The sequence below is a fragment of the Pipra filicauda genome, unplaced genomic scaffold, assembly GCF_003945595.2.
Source record: "Pipra filicauda isolate LSUMZ 115617 unplaced genomic scaffold, ASM394559v2 scaffold23_size5868930_pilon, whole genome shotgun sequence".
NCBI classification, from domain to species: domain Eukaryota; kingdom Metazoa; phylum Chordata; class Aves; order Passeriformes; family Pipridae; genus Pipra; species Pipra filicauda.
Genome location: NW_024104354.1, coordinates 2,194,610 through 2,217,802, shown reverse-complemented (window position 1 = coordinate 2,217,802; position 23,193 = coordinate 2,194,610). Strand labels below are relative to the sequence as shown.

At 41.6% G+C, this 23,193-nt stretch overlaps 2 protein-coding genes across 4 annotated transcripts; both read right to left on the bottom strand.

Annotated features, from left to right (window-relative positions):
* Positions 1-565: 565 nt before the first annotated feature.
* LOC114001474 (vascular non-inflammatory molecule 2-like) lies at positions 566-7,470 on the bottom strand. Of its 2 annotated transcripts, XM_039381771.1 has the most exons (8): positions 7,414-7,470; positions 6,089-6,244; positions 5,854-5,984; positions 4,598-4,790; positions 3,715-4,006; positions 2,459-2,832; positions 2,135-2,305; positions 566-956 (listed from the first exon to the last, which is right to left on the bottom strand). In XM_039381771.1, the coding sequence occupies exons 1-8, from the start codon at positions 7,468-7,470 to the stop codon at positions 825-827; spliced, it is 1,506 nt and encodes a 501-aa protein (XP_039237705.1). In that variant the 3' UTR covers positions 566-824. The 2 variants fall into 2 exon arrangements, with proteins under 2 accessions (XP_039237705.1, XP_027602474.1); XM_027746673.2 differs by lacking the exon at positions 7,414-7,470 and having other exon boundaries at positions 6,089-6,306.
* A 1,514-nt stretch (positions 7,471-8,984) lies between these two features.
* LOC114001475 (pantetheinase-like) lies at positions 8,985-22,462 on the bottom strand. 2 transcript variants are annotated; one of them, XM_039381762.1, is made up of 8 exons: positions 22,394-22,462; positions 18,546-18,787; positions 18,311-18,441; positions 15,913-16,105; positions 14,174-14,465; positions 12,626-12,999; positions 10,215-10,385; positions 8,985-9,957 (listed from the first exon to the last, which is right to left on the bottom strand). In XM_039381762.1, exons 2-8 carry the CDS (start codon positions 18,756-18,758, stop codon positions 9,829-9,831), a joined length of 1,503 nt encoding a protein of 500 aa, XP_039237696.1. In that variant the 5' UTR covers positions 18,759-18,787; positions 22,394-22,462; the 3' UTR covers positions 8,985-9,828. The 2 variants fall into 2 exon arrangements, with proteins under 2 accessions (XP_039237696.1, XP_027602476.1); XM_027746675.2 differs by lacking the exon at positions 22,394-22,462 and adding an exon at positions 20,435-20,548.
* Positions 22,463-23,193: the final 731 nt, after the last annotated feature.

The following is a 23,193-nucleotide window of genomic DNA, read 5'->3' as shown; positions in this document are numbered from 1 at the left end:
AGGATGACACTGCAGACCTTCACAAGCAGCCTGGTCAATCTTGTTTGCCCTTCTCAAACTGTTGTCCATTATGGACAACACAAGAGGCTCCTGGAGTGTACCGGACTGGCTTGGGAGCAGGGTCAATTCTCACTCTTAGCATGGCCATCTGTGTCTTGAAATTCTGGACCCCATATGCACTACACACGGAACAGTCATGTGGGATTAGGCTTGCCACGGGTCAGTCATAACCATGCTTGACCAAAACCTCTTCTGTTTGATGGAAGACTAGTCTGTGCTACCCCCACAACTCAGGCACCAGCAAGCACAACTTTGAATCCCTGCCTGTTTTGACTGACTACTCCCAAGTGGTAGAGTCCCTCCCCTAAGTACAAGCTCAGCTGTTTTATTTCCAGGATGAAATAATTCCTGGAAAGAGCCTCCAAAATTGCATGCTAAGAAGCCACAGCACATGGAATAACAGAAATCATGAGCTTCTTCGGAGAAAATTTGTTCTGCAGTAAAATGACAAACCACATTTCATATGTTTTGGTAACAGTCTTCTTTTTACTCTTGTCCTAGCAATCTATACGATACCTTGGGGGAAATGAAATTTCTACTTAAAAGTTTCATGTGACAGAGCACTCACACTAAAAAATAATTGCTCTGGCTCAAGCACTGTTAAAAAGTTACACACAATGGAGTGATCACTTCCCTTTCTCCTAAATAAACCAAACTGCCGCAGCCACTGAGCAGAAGTGCAAGATTGCAGAACAGGAATCATACAGGATAACTGCTACGTGTCATGAGGAAATTCCCCTCCTGTCTATGTGATTGTGTAACACCTAAGGAGTCATGTTATTGGGAGGTTCGAGAGGATGTGGCAGATCCTTCTCATAAAGCCTTCCAAAAAGTGTCGCTGTTATGAGCGGTTTCGATGTGCCATGTTTACTTTTCAAACGTCCGTCACGTAGAACCTAATCGAAAAGAGAAAGATTGACACTAACAGTCCATTACAGAGTAGCAATATTGCATAGAACTTAGATGTTGAATATTTTGATGCAACACTTTTAAACACTCATGAGAATGAAAGAAACCAGAATTCCCTCTGGCTCTGCCATAGCCTTCCCACTATAGCCTTCCCACATTTCCTTGGACCAGGAGGTCTTTAAACATTTCTCTATCTATGGAAAAAAAAGATCATTTTCTCCACCACAAGAGAAGGTGAGAGTGAGAATAACTGATTTGTTAGGTTCTCATTATACTCACAGAAGGCAATGAAAGCTATATACATATCTAGGACAGATTTGAAATATTTTTTTATTTGTAGACCTCTAAACAATTTTCAGATGGAAGTAGAAAATTTCAAGCTACCGGTCATATGTAGCTTTTCTTAGTTACTTTTTACATATCAATTTGAAATCACTGCTGTTCAGAGACTATGAACACCGGCAACTTTTTAAGAGCCTCTGTGACAAAAAATAAGCATGCATTTGTTAAAAAAATACAACATATAATTTTTAAGTTAGACTATGATCATAGCATACCAATAAATTCTTTGATGTGTATATTTTTACAGAAGTCCCATTCAAAAAAAAGTATGCAAGGTGAACAATGCTTTTCAATTCCCTACCTTGTAAAAAAGTCACCCTTGTTTCCCCTAAAACTTTTCAGATCTTTTTCACTGTCTTCATTGCCTCTTCTAAGTTCCAAATAAAAAAATAAACACTACAAAGCCCTAAAAAATTGTTTTTAACATTTTTAACTGAGTAGGATCTCTGCTCTTACACATGATACTCCTAAGCAATTTTTCTCATTTGGACAACTTCTCAAGAGTATTTGATTTCTTTTTCTCCTAAAATGCCCATCAGCAGAAACCTGTAGAAAATAGCTCCTTGAAAGCTGTTGTTTATAGATTTGGGACCTGAAGTGGGAAGGTGTATTTGCTACAGAAAACACTAAAGAGATTCTCAGCCTCAGCATTGAGGTTGATATGATGGATATAATTCAATCCACCTGTTTTAATGTGTCCTTTTGAGTTACAGTTTGCAAAACCAACAAAAGTGGTTCTTGAGTGGGACTTTGCTGACATGCCAGTTTTCAGCACCACAGCCTGGAAAACTTTGCATCAAACAGCTCCAGGGTGCCCCCTTACCTCAAACTCCCCAGGGGCCAGCTGCACCCCACTGTACAACACTTCTGGAAAGACGTAGTTGGTGCCAAATGTGCCGCTGAGGGAGAACATCTCAAACTTGGTCTGAGCCGTCTCCACTGGCTGCCCACATGTGTCCAGGTCTGTGCTCTTGCACTTGAGCAGTGTGCATATCTGCGAGGAGGAGGATAAAGAAAGGTAAAACACCACTAAACTTTCAAAATCAAGAGCTGGATTTGATATCAAGAAAAGTTCTCAGTATGCAGTAGCTGACAAGTGGTTTGGGGTGGTTGGGGTAGCCACATTCACCCCTAAAAAAACAATTACCTGCCAATGGTATTTTATGAGAGAACCGTGAAGCCCATCAAATGCACCCAGGACATAAACTTCGTTTTTCCTCTTGTTTGACATCTGATAGACCAGATGACAGCAGAGGTCTCCTTGGCAAACGGTGTAATTTCCAGTTTTGCGCCTGAGTTCACTGAAAGTGAATATATCCCGCCGGACAGATCCCGAAAAAGTGTCATTTTCTCCTGGAAATTTCTTGATACTTGTGGCATACAAACTCCAGTTGATGGCAGGAGGGTAAGTGGGGGAAAGACAGGGGTATGCGCTCAACTCTGCTAGCAGGAGACATCCCTCCTCAGTTCCAGTGTCATAATGGTAGGCGGCAGGTCCTTCTGGAGTGAACAGCCCACTGCCTGTCAAGGACAACCAGCAGCCCTCTGTTAGCCAGCACTCCAGAGCATGGTTTGGCAGGGGGACCAGTCACCCCCCCATGCCACACTGGTACTGTTTGTCAGTTACAGTATTGTCTGTTAATACCTTATGGAGAGTTTTGGAAGAATTTTAAAACACAGAACTGCTACAATATCCATCATAGTGTTAAAACTTAGGTTAATGTTAATATAGATCAGGGCTCTAAGAGGGGTATATTTGACAAATAAGGAAACCATGGGGGTAGTTATGTTTAACTGGATGAAACACAGGGTCGTGGCTTAAACTCAATTCAGTTTATTTAGGGCAGGCAAAAATGTTCCTTTGTGGTTTTCACTCAGGCTTCAGAGAAGAGTTACAGATGCAGCTACAACATTTTCTCAGTTTATAGGAAAAAAAAGGCAGAAAATATCTATTCAGAGCAAAACAAAACATATATATCTCTAATTCCTTAGCAGCCCCAAAATCTGAAAATATTTTATTCAATATACAATAGGAATCCTCCTTTTGGTTTTACATTATTAATTTCAATTGAAACATTTTTTCTCTACTTAACTGTTGATTGAATTTTTTTAAAAAAATGCTGCTTCTAAACAAAAGAATGAAAATTCTTTTTGAATTTTTGAAAGAGCTGTTTTTGAAATAAAATTCCACTTTCAACTTATCAAAATTTAATGTCATGGGCTTTCTAATTTTACCTTTTCCAGTACATTCAACATTTTAATGCCTGAAGGTGTTTATTACATTTAGGATGGTACCACGAAGATCTTTAGTCTGATTAAAACACTGTTTTCCTGAGACTTCACTATGTCTAAAACATTTCTGCCTGCTTCTGAATCTGAGGACAATTCCTGAATGTAACTCACCTGTCATTGCAAAGCTGATGTTGTGAGTATTTGCTGAAAGTAAATTGACACCCATGCCCATAGCCCAGGCAGAATGAAACTCAACTGCAGTCAGAAATGGCAGAACATTCATCCAAGCCGTCGGGAACAGTACAGTGTCCACCTGCATCTTGCTCACAAGGACCACTGCAGGCTCATGGAAAAGGATGTCAAAGCAAGTGAAAATGCCGAACTTCCCAAAGGGAGTCTCAAAGGTGACAACTTCTGGCTCTTTTGGGTAATTAAACTGAGTTTCACCTCTAAACAGGTTGTACTGCAGGTGAAAAAAATGTCATATTAGAAACTTAAAAAAAACGCCTCAAGATTATGAACACCTATTTTGCATCTGAGATAGGCTTTAAAGCAAAGCTGGGAGTTGAGGTACCTGAGCCGGCCTGCACAGCCGGTTTAAAACCATCCAGCTGACCCTATCCACCTACAAAATGGGGTAGCTGTGCCCCATCTACCTCCTGGAAGCAAAGCCCAGCCAATATTAGATGCTAAACTCTGCCAAGACTTGGCAGACTAACTTGGCTAAGAATGTATCAAGGATGAGCTAACATTTATGGAGTATGGAAAACTCTGTCACTGTTTCTTTACCATTTACTATCATAAATGTAGCCTTTATGTATTTGGCAGCTGGTAAGCTCTCTGCATCTGTGATGAACCTGGGAATAATGTCTGATTGGTCAAGCACTTGCTTATTTTTCCTTCTGGCTGCAAGATCCTTGCATCAAATCATCCTGAGTTGGTTGACAATTTATAATAATGTTAAATTATTGTAAAAACAAGCTGAAATTGGTGATAGAGAGATGAAAAATATATTGATAATAAATTACAGGATGATGCTGAAGCACCTCCTTACCTTGTGATAACGAGCCACCAGTTTCCCCTCTGGATCAAAGACGACATCCGTATTGTACTGGTAGCGACCGTCACTGGGGCAGCCGGGATCACTGGAGTTACATGGTTTCTTGTCCCCAATGTTTGCAACCACATAGATGGAGTTATTCCTGGCCATGCAGCTGAGTCGTTCCTGCACTGGTGCTGGACCAAATCTAATGTATTTTCAGTGAAAGAAGAAAAAACTTCTAGAAGTTTAAGTGCATCTGTAGAAGAAATGCATTCAAAATACTTTTATTGTTTGCACATCCCCATATGCAAAAGAAATTGATCAAATCATAGTTTCTGTTCATCTTCCTCTCTGTTCATAGCATCATTTTACATTGACAGTGTCTTTTATCTTTAAAAAAAATGGTGTCCCTGTGTTCTTCTTTCCTGTACCCTTAACCATGTTATTTTCTGTGTGGAGAGAATTCCCAGCTAACATGCACAAGATATGAAGAGCTTCAAAAAACAAAGGGGAGAATAAATCATATACAGACATAAATTTAAAATAACTTAAAAATCAAACATCTCTAAGCTTTGATTTCAAAAGACAATTTTAGTCTTTTTTTTAATAATCTTCACTTTGTTTTAGGCAGCTGTCTGTAAGCCTTTAGCAAAAAGTGGACACAGCATTTACAGAGCTGAGGACTCCTGAAATCTAGCTTTGTAAAGCCTCAGAAAAGAATATAAAAGCTTAGCTTAGACACAAACTCAGTCCTCTTGGTGTCCCCTGCTGACACAGATTCAGAGGAGTTCTGTGTAACACAGCAGATTGTGGAAGTGGCTGGATTTCCAGAAGACACTTCTTTCAGATCTAGATAAATATCTTGTGCAATTTGCTTTATAAATAACTCAGCCACATGAGCTGAGGACTCTATCACTTAGTCTGATCTATGCATCTGATATGATAATAAACTAGCTTATACTTACAGGATTTTCACAAGTGATCTGAACTGATAAAATTTTACATGTTTTTAAAATAATTATTTTGCCTAAAATTTCCTCATTTTCATCCTTTTGTAAGTTTTAAAGTAAAACTGTCTCAATGCTCTTTACTTGGCATATTCCCATTACCATTTAATTAAGACTTCTTTTTGGTGTATCTCATGTCTGCAGTACTTGTGATTTTTAACAGATTAAAAAATTAGCAGTTCCTATGCATTTAGTGGGAGCTGTTCATGACTCCATGAGATACTAGTTCGAAACCACATAAATCACTGCAGAAGGAATCACCTTGAGGGGTCAGTGCAGGGAATCCAGTTCACCACTGGAGCAGGGATATCCTCCAGGTACGGGTAGATGGATTCTCTTGTGAATTGCCAGCCATAGATGCCATCTTCAGGAGTCACAATGATGTGGGCACCCTGTCACAACAAGCTCTGTTAAAAGCTCGCCCATCAGCACATAACCAGGGGGGTCAGACAGAGCAGAAAACACTAATTAACAACCCTCATGATACATCTGGTACCTGCTGGGCGGCTTCCTTTATGGCCCCTTCCAAGACATCCATGTTTTTGTTCATCAGGGCCAAAGCATCATCGGGAGAAACAGGCTTGTCAGTGGGATCTGGCAGGATGACTGCGTGCTCGTAGACGGCTGCAATGAAGGTGTCGGAGGCAAGGGCCTGAAGGACTGCGAGTGCGAATACCCCAGCATGCAGGAGAGGCTGGGAAGGGAGCATGGCTGGTGCCTCACAGCTCCTGGATCAGGCATGGGGAATATAAAGCAGATAGAAAGAGGAGGAGTAAAGACTAATAAATTTGCTTTGGAAATAATCTCCTGTTGAGTAATCTGAGAATATTTCTGCCAACAATCAGGACATTTATTTACAATAAAAAGTCAAAGGAACATTTCTAGGAATGGGATCTTGTTTCCAATAAGAAATGTTTAAAATAAAAGGAGAACAAAAGGTGAACAGAGCTTGTCAGAAGCAATGCTAATCTACAAGGGGCTCCATTAGAAGGAGCACTTGAACACTCCATTTGCACATCCCTATCCAGGCTTTTAAACCCATGTTGGTGCGAGCCCAGACTCCCTTGGTTTGGGCACACTACTACATATAACCTTACTGCACATGGTGCCATCAGTTAAAGCTTCAGCCAGTGCCGAAGGCAGACCACCTGCATGAAGTACAGCTGTCATGTTTCAGAGTGCAGATGATTTATTAGCGCTTATGAGACACGCAGTCCTGCCATACTTCTTGCTTTTGGCCAGTGGCTTACTATAGTTGTAGTGGGTGCCTTGAGAATGTCCTCCTTGCTGGGCTCACACTGCAAACTATCCCTTGAACTATGCTGACCTCTCTGCCTAGAGCTAACATACTTGCTTGTTTTGTGAGAAAGAATTAAACAACACAGATTTTTTTCCTTACTATTGTCCTTTCAAAAGGAAGTTTTTGCACCAAAAGCAATTTGAAATTACCCTTAGAAAGCAGGTTTGTTTGGTTTTTTTCTCATGGAAGGTAATTTTTAGCACAGTATTTCGTAAATAGAATATTACTACTATAGTTTCAGGTGAGGCCTAGAAAAAACCTTAGTTAGAACTCGTGGTATATCTGTGAGGATGAAAGAACATAACCTGGTTCATAATTTACCACTTAGCAGGAAGCCAAAGAAAATATTCTTCATCCTGAAAAAACCTTCCTCTTCACTATGTTGTGTCACCCAAAAGACTGATTTTTCCTCCATCAGCACCAAGGCTTCCTCAGGAGAAACCAACACTTCAGTAATTCTGTGATTCTAAGACTATGTTGAGCTCATAGACAGCTTTGACATAGGTTTGCAGGTGACAGGCTTCCAGAGCGGACAGCACCAAAAACATGGCAGAGGCACAAGCTTTAGGAAGCCCCATGTCTGGAGCCTGGAAGTCACCCAAGAGGAGGCTGTGGGCAAGCAAAGACTGGGATTTAAAGGAGGAAGTCTTGCATGAAACCTTGGAATTCCCCAGGGTGGCAGAAAGCCAACAGACACTGGGAAATGCAATCACCCTGCCTGGAAAGTCTCACAATATCAAAGGCAAGAGAGCCACCAGCATTGAGCAATTCTGCCTTACATCCCCGGCAGGAAGTCACTGAGAAGTCACCACTGTGCTGCAGCTGAAGAAACATATCACTTGACAGATTTACAAAAAGTTCAGGGATAGCATTGCTGCAGTAACACAGTTCAAGGCAAACCTGAGTCACAATAAGAAAATAAGTTCAGGAAATCTTGGCAGAGACAAGCATGGACACATTCCTGCCCCAACCTGGCAGTGAGGGGTGTCGGCATGGTTGCAGGAGGCAGGTGGCCGGGCCCCAGCATGGGCACTACCTGTGCCACCCCAGCTCAGCACAGCACCAGCTCAGAGTTTCAGGGTCTTTGGGGGCTGCTGCACATCTCAGGGTGGTGCCAGGCAGGCTGATTGTCTGAGCAAATCCATTAGCACACCCACCACTCAATAACCGAGCTCTGAAGATCTCTGATGCCCAAAGGTCTCTGTTTGAAGAGCATCATGAATAGGAGCCACAGTTTCTAAATTTTGCCTATTGCAACCTGCTTTCTTATGCCTACGGATCACTCCAGAAGAAATCTTGAAGCTAAAGCTGCATGTGCACAAAAATCACTTGTATTTGGTTACCCAAGTTTCTTACCTTCTTTGGTTCTGACTCAGCTGTCAGGTACCAAAATGGTTTTTTCTGCACTGCCCTCGAAGAAGTGTTTATTGCCATCTGTGGCTATACACAGCCTTGTCTTTATACAGAGTAAGTTGGTATGTGGGTAATGGGTGGACTTGTATAAGATTACTTTCTGTATGCTTGACTCATTTTACACAATAACACATTTCACAATAAGTGTTATGCAATCTTTGTAGCAAAAAGAATTTAGTGCCATGATGGCTTATGCCAGTCTTGTACAGGAAAATACTCAACATACAAATATACCTTAACCAAAAAACAATGGCCTGGAATCAAATCCTGGATTCAAGGTACTCACCAGATTCAGGGTTAAGCTATATACTACAAGCGCACGCATTCCCTTATCCAGAGGACTGGCAAGAGCAGTGAGCAAATCTGAAGAAGCTGCCTCTCAGTTCTGAGAGTGGCCACACAACTCCTGCTGAGACTTTCCTGGGTGCTTCCAGTAAATCCAGATCCTTTCCCTGGGAGAAAGTTGTGTATCACCCACTAGGTTCCCAAGGCACAAGTACAGTATCTGCCCTGAATTTCTACCCACAGGAAGAGGACCACACTGGAAAATCCCTTGCTGGACCGTGATCAGTCTGTGGTCAGACAGTAACTGGCTCCAACAGTGAACTAGGTTTTAAGACAGCATGGCTCTAGCAGCAATGATGCTGAGTTTTCATGAGTCAGAGAATATTGTCTGGGGTTTTTGATAAACATGTCATTATGTTTATTAGACATGAGACTATGTTATGTCACATGTGAGTATTTATTTACATTTGAAAACAAAAAAGGTCATATGGCACACAGCAGTGGTAATCAGTGCTGGTGTTTGGAAAGTATTTGCATTCCCAGTGTCTCACCAGCTCCATAACAGAAATACACGGGATTGAGGACCTTGAGAGCATCATGGTGAGGCAAGTAATGGTGCCAGTGTGGAGAAAAGGAAGGAGAAAGAAGATTAATAGAGGTCTCTGACCACTCTTAAGGACACAGCCACAAATCATGCACATGTGCTGAAACTCACGTGCTGAAAGAAGGTCACTAGGGTCCAGCAGCAGCAACAAAACACAGGTCACTGGGGGAGAAGAGGAACCAAAGATGTGAACAGTGCCTTCTCACCAGGAGTAGTTGGTCTGAAGTAGAATTCTAAATCCTCTAATCCCTAGAGTAAATTCATCTACAGGGCAGCATTAACAGGAAGGAGTAAAGGACAAGGCTTATTTCAAATATGTTGGTGTTATACGACTAGAAAGACATAGAGAACACGTGAGGGAGGAGCTGCTATGTGATACCAGGTAACTCAGTGACTTGTTTACTGGTTGCAAACAGTTCCATCACTGAATAGCATCCAGTGCAGACAGGAGGTGTTGCCAAGCTGTTTTTCAGAACTGATAAGCAGAATAACTTGAGGTTTTGATTCCAAGTTTTGGTTCAACGGAGATTTCCAAGAAATGATGATTCATGTCGTGTTCTGACCAAGAATTGGTGGCAGGCTTTGTTGTAGTAGAGGATGCTGTATCTCATTCGGAAACAGTGTTCAGCTTCAATCACAGAAAGGCTGCTGGCTGTGGGTCTTGTTTCAGATGATCATTTTCATACCACCGTCCAAAAAGTGTCACAGTAACGACTGGTTTTGTCGGTTTTGTCTTATTTATCAAGCGCCCATCATTCAGTACCTGATTGAAAAAGGTAAGAGAAGAATGTGATTAGAGAAGTACCTATATGAACATACTAAGAGCTCAGAAAAATGTGACAAACAGGAAGAAGGAACATCAGACCCTATCTCTTACCGAAACTAGTGATTTCATTAAAAGGTATTTCATAGATCAATTATTCCCTATGAGCAAGTTCACTTTGGCTGCTTTGACACAGTTAATTCCATGACTATCCTGCAGAGGACCTGGCATGACACAGCTCCAGGGTATTCCATTACCTCAAACTCCCCAGGGGCCAGTTGCACTCCACTGTACAACACCTCTGGAAAGACGTAGTTGGTGCCAAATGTGCCGCTGAGGGAGAACATCTCAAACTCGGTCTCAGCCGTCTCCACTGGCTGCCCACATGTGTCCAGGTCTGTGCTCTTGCACTTGAGCAGTGTGCATATCTGCAGGGAGGAGAAGACAACAACGTATTTAGCAAGATAGAAACACTCTGATAGGAAAGCCTTGTGTCATCAAAGCTGGTATGTGTCAGAGCAGATGAGAGTCACAGGATCTTTTTCATAATCTTCGGGCAACTCCTTTCTAGTTGTACCTTATTTTTCACCCCTTGATCTGACTGGCAGTATTCCAGACCTGCATTGCCTTAGTAGTTACAAATAGACTGCTTCTGATGTAAGTGCTGCCAGAGTACCTTATTTCACCTCTGAAGCCCAGTCTTGTCACTTCCACTAATTCTTCCTATTGCCAGTTCTCTTATTTGAAGGTTCCTTTCCCATGTGTAAGATAAGTTTGTGAATGGAAATTTTAGGCAAATGAAACAAAGTCCTTGTCATGGGTACACTGTGCAAGTATACACCCAGGTCTGCCTACTAGTATTTGTACATGTTGGTAATGACACCTCATTAGATGGCCTGGTAGTCCATGGGAAACCTCAATTTGATATTCCCTATCCAAATCCTGGTGAATACAGGCCAAGGTGATGAAGTTAGCATCTTCTGTTAGAATTTAGTGTTAGCAATTGTAGCACATAGAGGAAAGTAGGAATCAGTGTTTCCCTATTGTCCTTAATTATCCAGCTGATAAATATTTATGGTCTTCAAGAGGAAATATGAAATAGGGTGCTAGCACTCCTATTATTCAGGAGTGATTCGAAGATGTTGGCTGGTTTTGCTCATAATCATGGAGTTTTTCTATTTTGTCAGATATGGGGGAACAGAAGCATATTTGCAAAAATCAGAAGTATTATTCTTCAATGAATATAGTTTTGTGTTGAAATGCAAATAAGCAGAGAAATAAAGAATATGTTCTGAAGAAATGAAAAAATACTGAGGGAAAAAGGAAGAGTAGAAATTCCTGTCTTCTCTAGAACTTTCAGTACTCGTAGAGACTACCTGGCAGCTTCCACAACCACTGAAATAAATTTTACAACCAAGCTCACCAAGAACTGAATTTGTTCAAGCTACCTTCATAAATGCATTAGATGAGCTGTTTTCTGTTTAAGACCTTCCCTCATATCCTGGAGTCTGTACCAGCTGGTATGCAGAGGCTGTGCTGACAGACAGAAGTAACTAAAAAAAAAGTATAGTCTGGTGGCACAACAACTTAATTATGAAGGCAAAGAATATTTTCAGATATGGCTTTAAGCAAATTCAGCCAGGATGTAACTCACTGTCTTCCCAAACATTTGATTAAAAGAGAGGAAGACAGGATATTTCCAGTAAAAGTCATATGCCATTTCAGTAAACTTCATTGCTATGATGTGGGTAATGAAAAAAATTAACATCTCTGTGACTTTAAACTGTCTTATAAAGATAGCTATGATCAACTGATTTTTAACAGTAACTCTCTGAGGAAGATACAGTGAGGCCCCATGTGGAGTACTGTGCCCAGTTCTGGGCTCCTCAGTACAAGAAAGACAAGGGGATACTGGAGAGGGTCCAGGGGAGGGTCAAAAGGATGATTAGGGGTCTGGAACATCTCTTTTATGAGGAGAAACTGCAGGAGCTGAGTCTGTTTAGTCTAGAAAAGACTGAGAGGGGATTTTATCAATGCATATAAATATCTCAAAGTGCCAAGAGGATGGTCCCAGACTTTCTTCAGTGGTGCTCAGTGACAGGATGAGGAGCAATGGCCATAAACTAAAACACAAGAAAGTTCACCTCAACATGAGGGAGAAATTCTTTACATTCAGGGTGGCAGAGCACTGGAACAGGCTGCCCAGGATATTCGTGGATTCTCCCTCTCTGGAGACATTCAAAACCCACCCAGATGCATTCCCGTGTAACCTGCTCTAGGTGACCCTGCCTTGGCAGGGTGTTGGACTATATGATCTCCAGAGAACTCCATTCAATCCTAACTATTCTGTGATTCTGTGATGCAGAGGAGATTCAGAATAATTACTGCAGATGGTCACAGAAGATCTAAATTTAGGCAATATTGCACACCCAAAAAAATAGTGAGTGTACTTTGGGAATTTAAAAGAAGCTTAGACACCTCTCCACTGCCTTTGTTGGTTTTAAAGGTAAGTAGGCTTGGATGTTTTAGCAACTCCTTTCCATTGCTAACAAAAACAACACCAGGACTCCAGCATACAAGAGAATCATTGTGTTTTTCCACCATGGAGCTGAAAGTTTCTCCCTGTAAAAAAGCTTCCTAAAGCAAGTAAGCCCCTCCAAAGAATTACCTGCAGATAGTACTGTCCTTCAACAACATGAAGCCCATCAAAAGCACCCAGCACGTAAACTTCATCATCTCGTTTCCCTGCCATCTTGTAGCTCAAGTGACAGCAGAGGTCTTTTTGGCAGACAGTGAGATTTCCCCCAGGCTTAGTGAGCTCAGTGAAAGTGAACTGGTCATGAAAGATGATTCCTTTGAAATCACGGTCATCTTGTGACAATCTTTTGACACTCAAAGCATATGAGCTCCAGCTGACAGCAGGTGGGGAGGCAGGAGAAAGACAAGGGTGTGCATCTAGTTCGGCAATGAGGAGGTGACCATCTTCAGTTTTCATATTGTAGGAGTATGTCCTGGCTCCGTCTGGTGCATAAATACCACTCCCTGAGGAGAGCACAACAGTCAGTTCAAGAATTAAAAAAATCATATTGTCCTTTTAAGTGTCCCTACTGCTAGCTCATCAACTATTCCATAAAGATTACAGAAATTTTAGTCTCACTAAAGGTGACCATTGACAACTCAGTACATAGAGCTCGTGCTTTGGCAAAGAATAGCATTTATTCCCCTGGGTGAGGTCTGCTCAGTGTAGCCAAAGGAAGAGGATGTTATTTCTGTTCTGTTCTGATTCTATTTATAGCCTCCTCCGTTCTCTTTTCTCCTGTACGCAATTAAGTTACTTGGCAATTCCTTTATTCTCAGCTAATTGAAGTGAAAGGACCACCCATGATTGAGACAATCCAAAGCACAACATAGTCAAGTATCACAGGCCGGTCCTGGTGAAAACTTAAGGAGGGAGCAGTTGTCCAGCCCCCTTTAAACTGGTTGAGAACTCCTCCCAGTGTGGGGAATTCACATCTGACCAGTACCAAGCAACCAAGGGAAATCAAAGTAGACCTGTCATACCCACCACTGCCAAAGAGCCGCATAAAACGGACAACAAGCAGAAGCCTCTCGGGCATGTCAAATGAGAAGCCCAAAGACAATACTGTGGTTTCACAGCTCAGTGAAGATACTGGTCTAACTGAAATACACTTTCCCATAAACTAAGCTCTAAAAAATCAGTCCTACATTGTAAAGTGAAAATGTGGACTTCTTAGCAGTGTTACTGCAACAGATTTGAAAGTTTGTTTTTAAAGCTCTTCCATAACCATGTTAAATACGGCTACAAATAAGTCTTTAATTTGGCCAGAATAAATGTAGCCATGTACATGGTTTACCAGTATATTTACAGTTTGGCATTCGATCACAGACTTAGAAGTGGAGAGGAAAAGAGCCTAAGTGGCAAAATTTCTATTCAGGTATAAGGAACAGTAAGTAGTAAGTAACTTACTAATTGTTTAGAGACATTAGAGAACAAAGGAAAATCCTAAGAAGCTAGGGCAAAGAAAACACTACAAGTTTTGCTGTGCCTTGTATGGCAACAGATGGAATCTGTCAGGTTTAAAATTTGGTGACTAGACTTCCAGATAAACACATTATATTCCTCTGCAAAATCACCTTGTAGAACAAGACATATAGATTCAAGGTTATAAAGATTTTTCTGACAGAGTGAAATTACCTGTCATTGCCAAGCTGGTTTTGTGAGTATTGGCAGCTAACAGGTTGACACGCATACCCATAGCCCAGGCAGAGTGAAACTCAACTGCAGTCAGAAATGGCAGGACATTCATCCAAGCCGTCGGGAACAGCACAGTGTCCACCTGCATCTTGCTCACCAGGACCACTGCAGGCTCATGGAAAAGGATGTCAAAGCAAGTGAAAATGCCGAACTTCCCAAAGGGAGTCTCAAAGGTGACAGCTTCTGGCTCTTTTGGGTAATTAAACTGAGTTTCTGTTGTAAAAAGATTATACTGTAGGGGAAGGAAAAAAGAGAAATCAGTTAGAGGCACTTACTGCGAGATCCTGGAGTCATTCCCTAAAACTGCTCAGAATGACTTGTGAAAATTTTTGACCTGTGTTGGAACCCCTCACATGTAGGAAGTCAGGCTAAAATTGTATGATCGTAGTACCCAAAAGCTGGATATGGGGACACACATATTGCCCTGGCATCTAGCTAGGAAAGCAGTTGGCTGTCTTCAGGTCTGCTGATGTCATCATAAAAATAATCTCTCCACTCTCCCTACCTGGTTTATACTTCTGGTGACCAAAATGCCCACAGAATAATAATAATAATAATTTAAGAGGAGCAGGGAGGTTCTGGTCCCAAGAGACAGAATTGGTGACCTTGGTGTGGAGATGCCCAGAAGTACTGTAAGTACACAACACCAGCATGAAGCATGAGACAGTACTGGAAGACTGTAGAACAGAGAAGAAAACAAAGGATGGGCTGATGGGGGAAAGGCAGATGATATGAGCCAACAGAAAAATCCAAGTTTGCAAACATTCTTGGTTTCCAACATTTTCCTTTTTCCTTCACATACATGTTTTTTAACAACTCTTTATTACTGTCCAAGTGGCCTGGACAATAAACATGGACACCAAACCAGAAAAGAGGTCCAAATTTACTGAACTTATAATTCAGCACCTGGGTCATGCTAGGTTGGAATGAGGGGGGGGGCCAGACTCGCATTATCACCCAGTTTGCTCACAAATAAATATCTTGGCATCATCTCTGAACAACAAGGTGAAACACTGGGCCCAAAGTGCATTAAATAAACAACTGACTTCACTCTAGCCACATTGGCATGATACCTGGCACACAATTCATAAACAACTTTGATGGAACTTGCAGGAAAGAACATAATACTGAAAGAACTTTCATTGGGTGCAAATGTTTTAAAGCCCTCATCTCTTTTAACATCCCTCTTAGGTCCATGGTTTTGTCCAAATAATTCCCATTGTACAAAACCAGTGCTGAAACAGCATCAGAAAAAAATTTACAGGAAGGGGCCTGTCTTTCTCAAAGCAGAGTACTCATCTATAATGAGATACAGATGAATATTTTCAAATCCTGGAACATGAAGGGGTAGTCTGGTGAAAACCTGGCATTGAAAACTGAAGCTGCTTAAGCAGCAGGATTTCCAGTAGTAGGGATTTAATGATCTGAGGAAGTCAACCAAAATCATATGCCACTAAATTGCACCAGAGCAATCATTTTTCATACCAGTCTGTTTTGAGAAACATGACAGGAAATGCAAATTTGGCATCAATACTTCATAGCAAGAGAGAGATTCTTTCAAATTATAAACAGAAGCAGAACTCTGACATGGGACAATGACTGGCATCTAATTCTCTTTCCAAATGAGACATTTTGGAAGTAGAGGAAAATTAGTTCCTGCCTTTCCAAGGCCACTTTACCTTATGGTAACGAGCCACCAGTTTCCCCTCTGGATCAAAGACGACATCTGTATTGTACTGGTAGCGACCGTCACTGGGGCAGCCGGGATCACTGGAGTTACATGGTTTCTTGTCCCCAATGTTTGCAACCACATAGATGGAGTTATTCCTGGCCATGCAGCTGAGTCGTTCCTGCACTGGTGCTGGACCAAATCTAATGCATTTTAGGGAAGGAAAAAAAAAAACATTAACAAAACCTGTGCTATCGGTTATGTCTATCACTGGAGTGCTTGAGGGCACACCAGCTGCACCTTTGACCCTGTAGCCATGGCAGGGCAGGCAGATACACAGAGTTGCTGCAGTGCTGCCTCAGATTGCCTCCTGCACCTTGGGGTGGGTCCTGGACCCTTCCCATTGGCATACGCAGGGACATGTCTGCCAGTCACCTTCAGCACCTGGAATGTGCTCTGCAGTAAGCAGATAATCCTCGGGTTGGGAAAGGCTAGAAGAGGACTCTCTTCCAGAGGAAGACACTAACTTGATGTCACACTGGAAAATATTTTAGCATCTGGCATAGTGACACCTAAGGACCATAGCTCTGGGCCCTTAGCACACTAAGAGAGTTGAGCTGTGGAATAGTGCAAAGGAAAGGGTCAAGGCAATTCACCTCCTCCCATGGGCAGGAGCACTTAGACCTCTAGCCATGGCATGAAGAGCAGTGGGCTATTAATTTAAAGATATGACAGGCCATGTGCCAGACACTGGCACCACATCTGAAGCACTCATACTAGGCCATAAAGAGAGCAGCCATCCCCCTCTGCAATGTGGCAATGCATATGGCTTTGCAAGGTGTGCATGGGCCACACAAGAAGGACCATCATGCAAGATACACATATAGCAGCAAGGAATGAGGTATGCCAGACAGTGATGGTAGGTGTTATATTACCAAAAGCTGCTAATGAAACCCCTGATTTAGAACAGTGAGATCACATCTGCAAAAACTGTGTGAAGAACTGGAATAAAGACTTGCTTAGACACATTGCCACCCCACACTCCACAAAGACATTAAGCTTTTGGAAAGCATCTAAAGGAGGACAACAAAGATGGTAAAAGGCCTTGAGGGGAAGCTGTATGAGGAGTGGCTGAGCTCACTTGACTTGTTCAGTCTGGAGGAGACTGAGGGGAAACAATGTCCTCGTGAGGGGAAGAGGAGGGGCAGACACTGATCTCCTCTCTGGTGACCAGTGACAGAACCCAAGGGAATGGTCTGCAGTTGTGTCAGAGGAGGTTTAGGTTGGATATTAGAAAAAGGTTCTTCACCCAGAGGGTGGTTGGGTGGTGGAATAGGCTCTCCAGGGAAGTGATCACAGCACTAAGCCTGACAGAGTTCAAGAAGCATTTGGACAATACTCTTGGGCACACAGTGTGTCTCTTGGGGATGGTTCTGTTCAGGGCCAGGAGTTGAAATTTATGATCTTTGTGGGTCCCTTCCAACTTGGCATATTCTGTGATTCTGTGATTCACTGAAAGGCTGTATATTTTAGTTACTTATATCTCAGTAAAAAGTTGCACATCCTGCATGGTTCCCCATTATGACACTTCTCAGAACCATTGAAGAATTATATCCTCACAGATATAACAAGCTCCTCCTCATCAAGAAGGTGCAGAAAACTGTGGTGAAGAAGGCAGACCATGGTTGCAGTTCCACAGCTGAGCACTTAAAGTGTAAGCTGTAAGACTCTGAAGTCCAGCACTCAACTACAGGTTAGTTTGTCACTGCTGGAATATGCTGCTTGAATGACAGATCATGTTCTACATCACAGACACTCTAGCAATTCAGACTTTATCTTACCTTAATTGTGGAAAACTACGATTAGAAGTTTCTGGGTTTGTATCACTCTGAGGTTTGAACTTTGACTACTGATCTCATCACCTCTATTATTAGCTTCTCAGAAACTAGTTCTTAGCTGTTCAGAAAAATGGTGTGTGTGCATTTTTTGAACATGGCATTTGTAAAAGACAAACAAAAAACGAAGAAAACCCGGTGTTAATAACTTACAGTCAGTTCTATTCAAAATAATGTGAAAAAATTGAAAGTAGAATGAGAAGCAGCATATTCTGGCATCAAAGCTTTTCCAAAAAAAAAGACATTTCCTCTACTTTTCATAACTCAAATTCTGTATGTTGTTTGAATTTCTCCTTGAAGAGTCTAATTAAATAAAAAAAAAAGTTTTTAATGTTTCCCTCACCAATTAGTCATGGACACGCTATATATTTTATCATGTACTTACCTTCAAACTCAAATTTAATTGAAACTTATGTCAAAAGCATTAGCAGTTCCTATGCATTTAGTGGGAGCTGCTCATGACTCCATGAGATATTAGTTTGAAACCACATAAATCACTGCAGAAGGAATCACCTTGAGGGGTCAGTGCAGGGAATCCAGTTCACCACTGGAGCAGGGATATCCTCCAGGTACGGGTAGATGGATTCTCTTGTGAATTGCCAGCCATAGATGCCATCTTCAGGAGTCACAATGATGTGGGCACCCTGTCACAACAAGCTCTGTTAAAAGCTCGCCCATCAACATATAACCAGGGGGGTCAGACAGAGCAGAAAACACGAATTAACAACCCTCATGATACATCTGGTACCTGCTGGGCGGCTTCCTTTATGGCCCCTTCCAAGACATCCATGTTTTTGTTCATCAGGGCCAAAGCATCATCGGGAGAAACAGGCTTGTCAGTGGGATCTGGCAGGATGACTGCGTGCTCGTAGACGGCTGCAATGAAGGTGTCGGAGGCAAGGGCCTGAAGGACTGCGAGTGCGAATACCCCAGCATGCAGGAGAGGCTGGGAAAGGAGCATGGTTGGTGCCTTGCAGCTTCTGGAGTACTCTGAGCCATGGAAAACAGTGCAAAAGGAAGATGCATAGAAAAGAAAAGAGGGACAAAGTTCAACTTTGAAAGAGGGAGGAACTGCTGGTCTGTTAAAACATTACCTTGGAACCAAGCGTGACATACGGGAAGGTATAACAGCACACACTAAGGATGTTGCAACTGAACAAAACTAAAATACTCGACAATGCCAAGACTAATTGTGCCAATAAAAAAGTAAGTCATTACAAACATGTCTAGAACTAACAGTCCAATTTTTTTTGTATACTTTTCTCTGTCACTGATTCAATAGACTTTTGCTATCTCTGTTGGTTCACTCTTCACCCAGGTGAAAGGTGGATGTGTCACCCATGGAGCTAGTGTTCTGTGAAGTCTGAGTGGCAAAACTGAGGGTCTTAAAAACTGCTTTATGCTAGTATCTTCATATTCCTCAATTCCTATGTTGTGCTAGTATGTGCAGTGAGTTTCTTTAGACCAGAGTAATTGCATTAGCATCTCACTGTACTTGATGTCATATACTTCAAATGTCAGCAACAGAACTGTTCCTTGAGTTCATCCAAGTTTCTCTCCCAGTCACTTTAGCTGTACATCACTTTCCAACAGCATTCCATCAGAAAACACAAATCTGGAGGGAATGTTTTCCTCTGAAATCAGGCAGGTAAGTAACTCATTGCCTGGCTCTCACTAACCTGAAGCAGAAGAGCAGTAAGCATGCCTGCTCCTCTGCATACCTTTCTTGTCCCCAGGAACATGCTGTGTATTGAGAGGCCTTCACTTTTAATCTTCAACTCAGTTCAAATGCATTTGTTGCTATGACATTTTCAATTTTTTGTCTTTCTAGGAGTTGCAGTATTTTCACTTGAGAAAGGCTGTCTGAACAGTGGAAAGCAGAATAGGCTGTCTGCTTTCAGCTACAACAGACTGCCACTGTAGAGCTGGCTCAGAAATTACAGACTTGTGGATGAATGTAGATACCACAAAGTTCTCTGCAAGAGTAGTGCTGACTGAGCATTTCAACCATTGGGAACACTGATTTCTATTTGGTAACATTCACCTCTAAGTACTTCTCTACACATTACTAAATGTGAGCCTTTTAAAGGTTGCAATAGAGATTTCGGTGATACTTGAACTAATGTAGCTTGGAAGCCTTCCCCTCCTCTCCGCCCCATTTTTCTTCCCAAATCAAATATGTGTTGAATCATATTAACCACAATTAGACACCAGCCTAAAGGAGGAAGTAGTAAATGCTCCCTTCTTTAGCAGTAGAGAGGACGTCAGCCAGAAAAGTGACTGACCTGGCAGGGTTAAACAGAAAAATTTACTGCCCTGCAAAGTTCAAGTCACACTGCCAGAACAAGGGGGTTTCCGTAGTACAGTGGGGCGGAGGCATCCCTGTTTGCCTCCATCTGCCTACTGCCTGCAGGGCTGGGAGCTCACCCAGGAACAAGGAACTAACACAAGTTAACAAACAAACACACTGAATAAACTTAACAAAACTGCAGTAGTCCAGGCTATATGTTGCTGTGGACAACGTAAGGGGAAACTTATCTAGAAGTCTGTCTGCTTTCCACACCTCTATCCTCTCAATCCACTCTTCCTGTACCGTACCCGCCCCCATCTCTGCTACTGCCTGATGATGACGGTTACCTGAGAACTTCTGTGAAACAGGAGGCAATTTGGTGCTAAATCGGCTTAGCTATAGAGGGAGTCTTGTCTTCAGACTGCTCCTGCTTCTTTTCTTGTGCTAAGACAGAGTGTGTGGAAGACTACTGTGCATTTGAAGGGTTAATCTTGCTGTGGAGAAGCCTGTGTGAAACGTCAGACCTGCAACCATGCAATCACTACACAGCAGTGAGTACATGTGGGCAGGGATGAGGAAATCAGAAGCAGTTTATTTTTTGCAACAGCACATAGTCATTTTACTTAGCTGTAACAGGACACCATATCCTAGGGCACAGATATAAACTTAAAGATACAGTACTTGCCTTCCACAAACAAGTAGAGTACATTATTTCTACTATATGAATTGTAGAGGATTCTAATTTGATACTTTAACAGACAAAAATCTTGTTTTTAAAACATTCATTTTGTTAAAAAAACAATGTATCTTGCACCCTGGAAGTCTGGTTTTTTTATTATGTTGGTCAGAATAAATGTAAACAATGTTTTTAATTCCAAACAAACCTGCAGAACAAACAACAGAATTAGCCACACATAGAAACCTTAGCAGCACCACACAAAGTAATCCAGTCCACTTGCCTAAAAAGTACAGTCTTCAGGGCCTGCACCCTCACACATGCCAGTGCATTCCATCTGTTCAAGCTCTTCACTGCCCCTTAACAACACCTGCTGGCATAGTCTTGACTCTCTCTCACACCAGCATGAGCAACCATTTAATAGGTACACAGATATACTCTTGAAAAATTGCTCATTTTGAGAATTTTTGAAACACACCCACTTGCCTGCTTGGAAAAGGTTATCAACAAGTTTTGTGGAAAGGAAATTTTCCACATCCTAAATATGTGGCCAAGAAAGATCCAAAGTAGACTCCTCTAGCTGTGAGTTAGGGCACGGTGTGATAACACATTACATCGTGTGCTGACTTGAATAATTGTTTTTTGAATCAATGGTGATTGGAGGCTTGTTTTCTTTTTCAAATTAAATGAGAACCTTTAGATGTTCTGGTTTAGAACAGTGCATGTCCAGAGATGGGGCAGAACAGTATTGTAGAAATGGCTTCTGTTACCCCATCAAATATTTCAAATAATTAAAAATTGGTTTTTGTTGGGCCACAACCCACTCTTATGTGCCTAAATCCTACACCATTAAAGTCAGAGGAATTTATTTTCTATTGTCCCCAGTGCCTATCCCAAGCCCATGACAACCAAAGCGACTACATAAAAACACAAACACAACCGTCCAGCAGAGTAATTTATTTTTGCTGCAAAATCAAGTCAATAAATCAATGTGCAACGACTATACTGTTAGATAAGGGAACTTTAGAAATAGAATGCCATTATAATTATGAGTATTAGTATTATTTAACATTAATTAACATTATGATTAATTAGCAATACAGAAAAAGGCGATTAAATATTTAAGGATCTGTAGTGAAATCATGGTGAAACTTGCTGTGTGTGTGGAGGGTCCTTATCATACCACCTCCCAAAGAGTGTTACACTCAAAACTGGCTTAGATGTAGTAGTCCAACTTATCAGACATCCATCAGATAGCACTTAGTTATGGAAAAGTAAAATAAGCAGGAACATCATCACAGCAGTACTATTGCATGGCAAACACAAAAAAAATATTTAATAATGTCGATCTAGGTGAGAGACCTCCAATCTCAAATGGAGCTACTGTGAAGTTTGAAAAAAAACTACACTTTGTCTTGAGGGAGATCTTGTTCTAGGGGATTTGGGGGGGACAGGGAAGAAGGGAATTGGCAAGATGGACCCTCTGTATGAATACAACCAGGAAAATCAGACAGAAATAAAACTGCCTTGAACTCAAGGCAGTTAATGAAACAGAGGACACTGATAACTACAAGTAGCTTTTTGACCATTTGTGTTACAAGTCTGACATATCACAAGGGTGCCCCATTACCTCGAACTCCCCAGGTGCCAGCTGCACCCCACTGTACCGCTCTTCTGGAAAGATGTAGTGGGTGCCAAATGTGCCACTGAGGGAGAACACCTCAAATTTGGCCTGAGCTGTCTCCACTGGCTGCCCACATGTGTCCAGGTTTGTGCTCTTGCACTTGAGCAGTGTGCATATCTGCAGTGAGGAGGATACAGGAAGGCAAAATACCATTAAGCTTTCAACAATCAAGAGCTGGAATTGACAGCAAGAAAAGCTGTTATGAGAAAAAAATGATCCAACATATCTGCTCATTTATTTAGCCCAAGAATATCCAAGGATGGCACTTGAAACTTTGTAAAAAGACAGTTCTTTGCCAACACTGCAGCAAAGCCTTGTGTCTGCATTTGCACGTGTTTATAAGTGTGTGCATTAATGCATAATATGTATGCATTTAGTCACAGATGTGACCTAGAGCAGTTACTGAGTTTCCAAAAAAACTGAAGCCATACTCTATATATTCTCTGTATATTTTTATATATATAGAAAAGATATATAGCATGCTAAAAAAAAGTTTAACAGAAAAATTTTAAAGAATCAATACACTGGCAATGTAAATACAAATGTTATATCGTATTTAGCTTCTTATTTCTTTTAAATAACCACATGGTAGAGAATCACATCAGCACAATGGTACAAACTACTAAGCAGAAAGAGTGACAAGAACAACCTATGAAGACAGGTAGAACTCTACACTCTTCTCTCCCTTTTTTACACATATACAGAAATCTCCTTAGAATCACAGAGTCATTTAGGTTGGAAAAGAC

Coding starts and splice junctions, on each gene's coding strand:
- LOC114001474 (XM_039381771.1), bottom strand. CDS start 7,470: ATGGGGCTTCCTAAAGCTTGTGCCTCTGCCATGTTTTTGGTGCTGTCC. Junction 2,833..3,714: donor CATCAGCTTTGCAATGACAG/GTGAGTTACATT, acceptor TGTCCTTGACAG/GCAGTGGGCTGTTCACTCCA. Junction 2,306..2,458: donor TCATAAAATACCATTGGCAG/GTAATTGTTTTT, acceptor TCCTCCTCGCAG/ATATGCACACTGCTCAAGTG.
- LOC114001475 (XM_039381762.1), bottom strand. CDS start 18,758: ATGCTCCTTTCCCAGCCTCTCCTGCATGCTGGGGTATTCGCACTCGCA. Junction 16,106..18,310: donor CCCTGCACTGACCCCTCAAG/GTGATTCCTTCT, acceptor AAAATGCATTAG/ATTTGGTCCAGCACCAGTGC. Junction 13,000..14,173: donor AACCAGCTTGGCAATGACAG/GTAATTTCACTC, acceptor TGCTCTCCTCAG/GGAGTGGTATTTATGCACCA.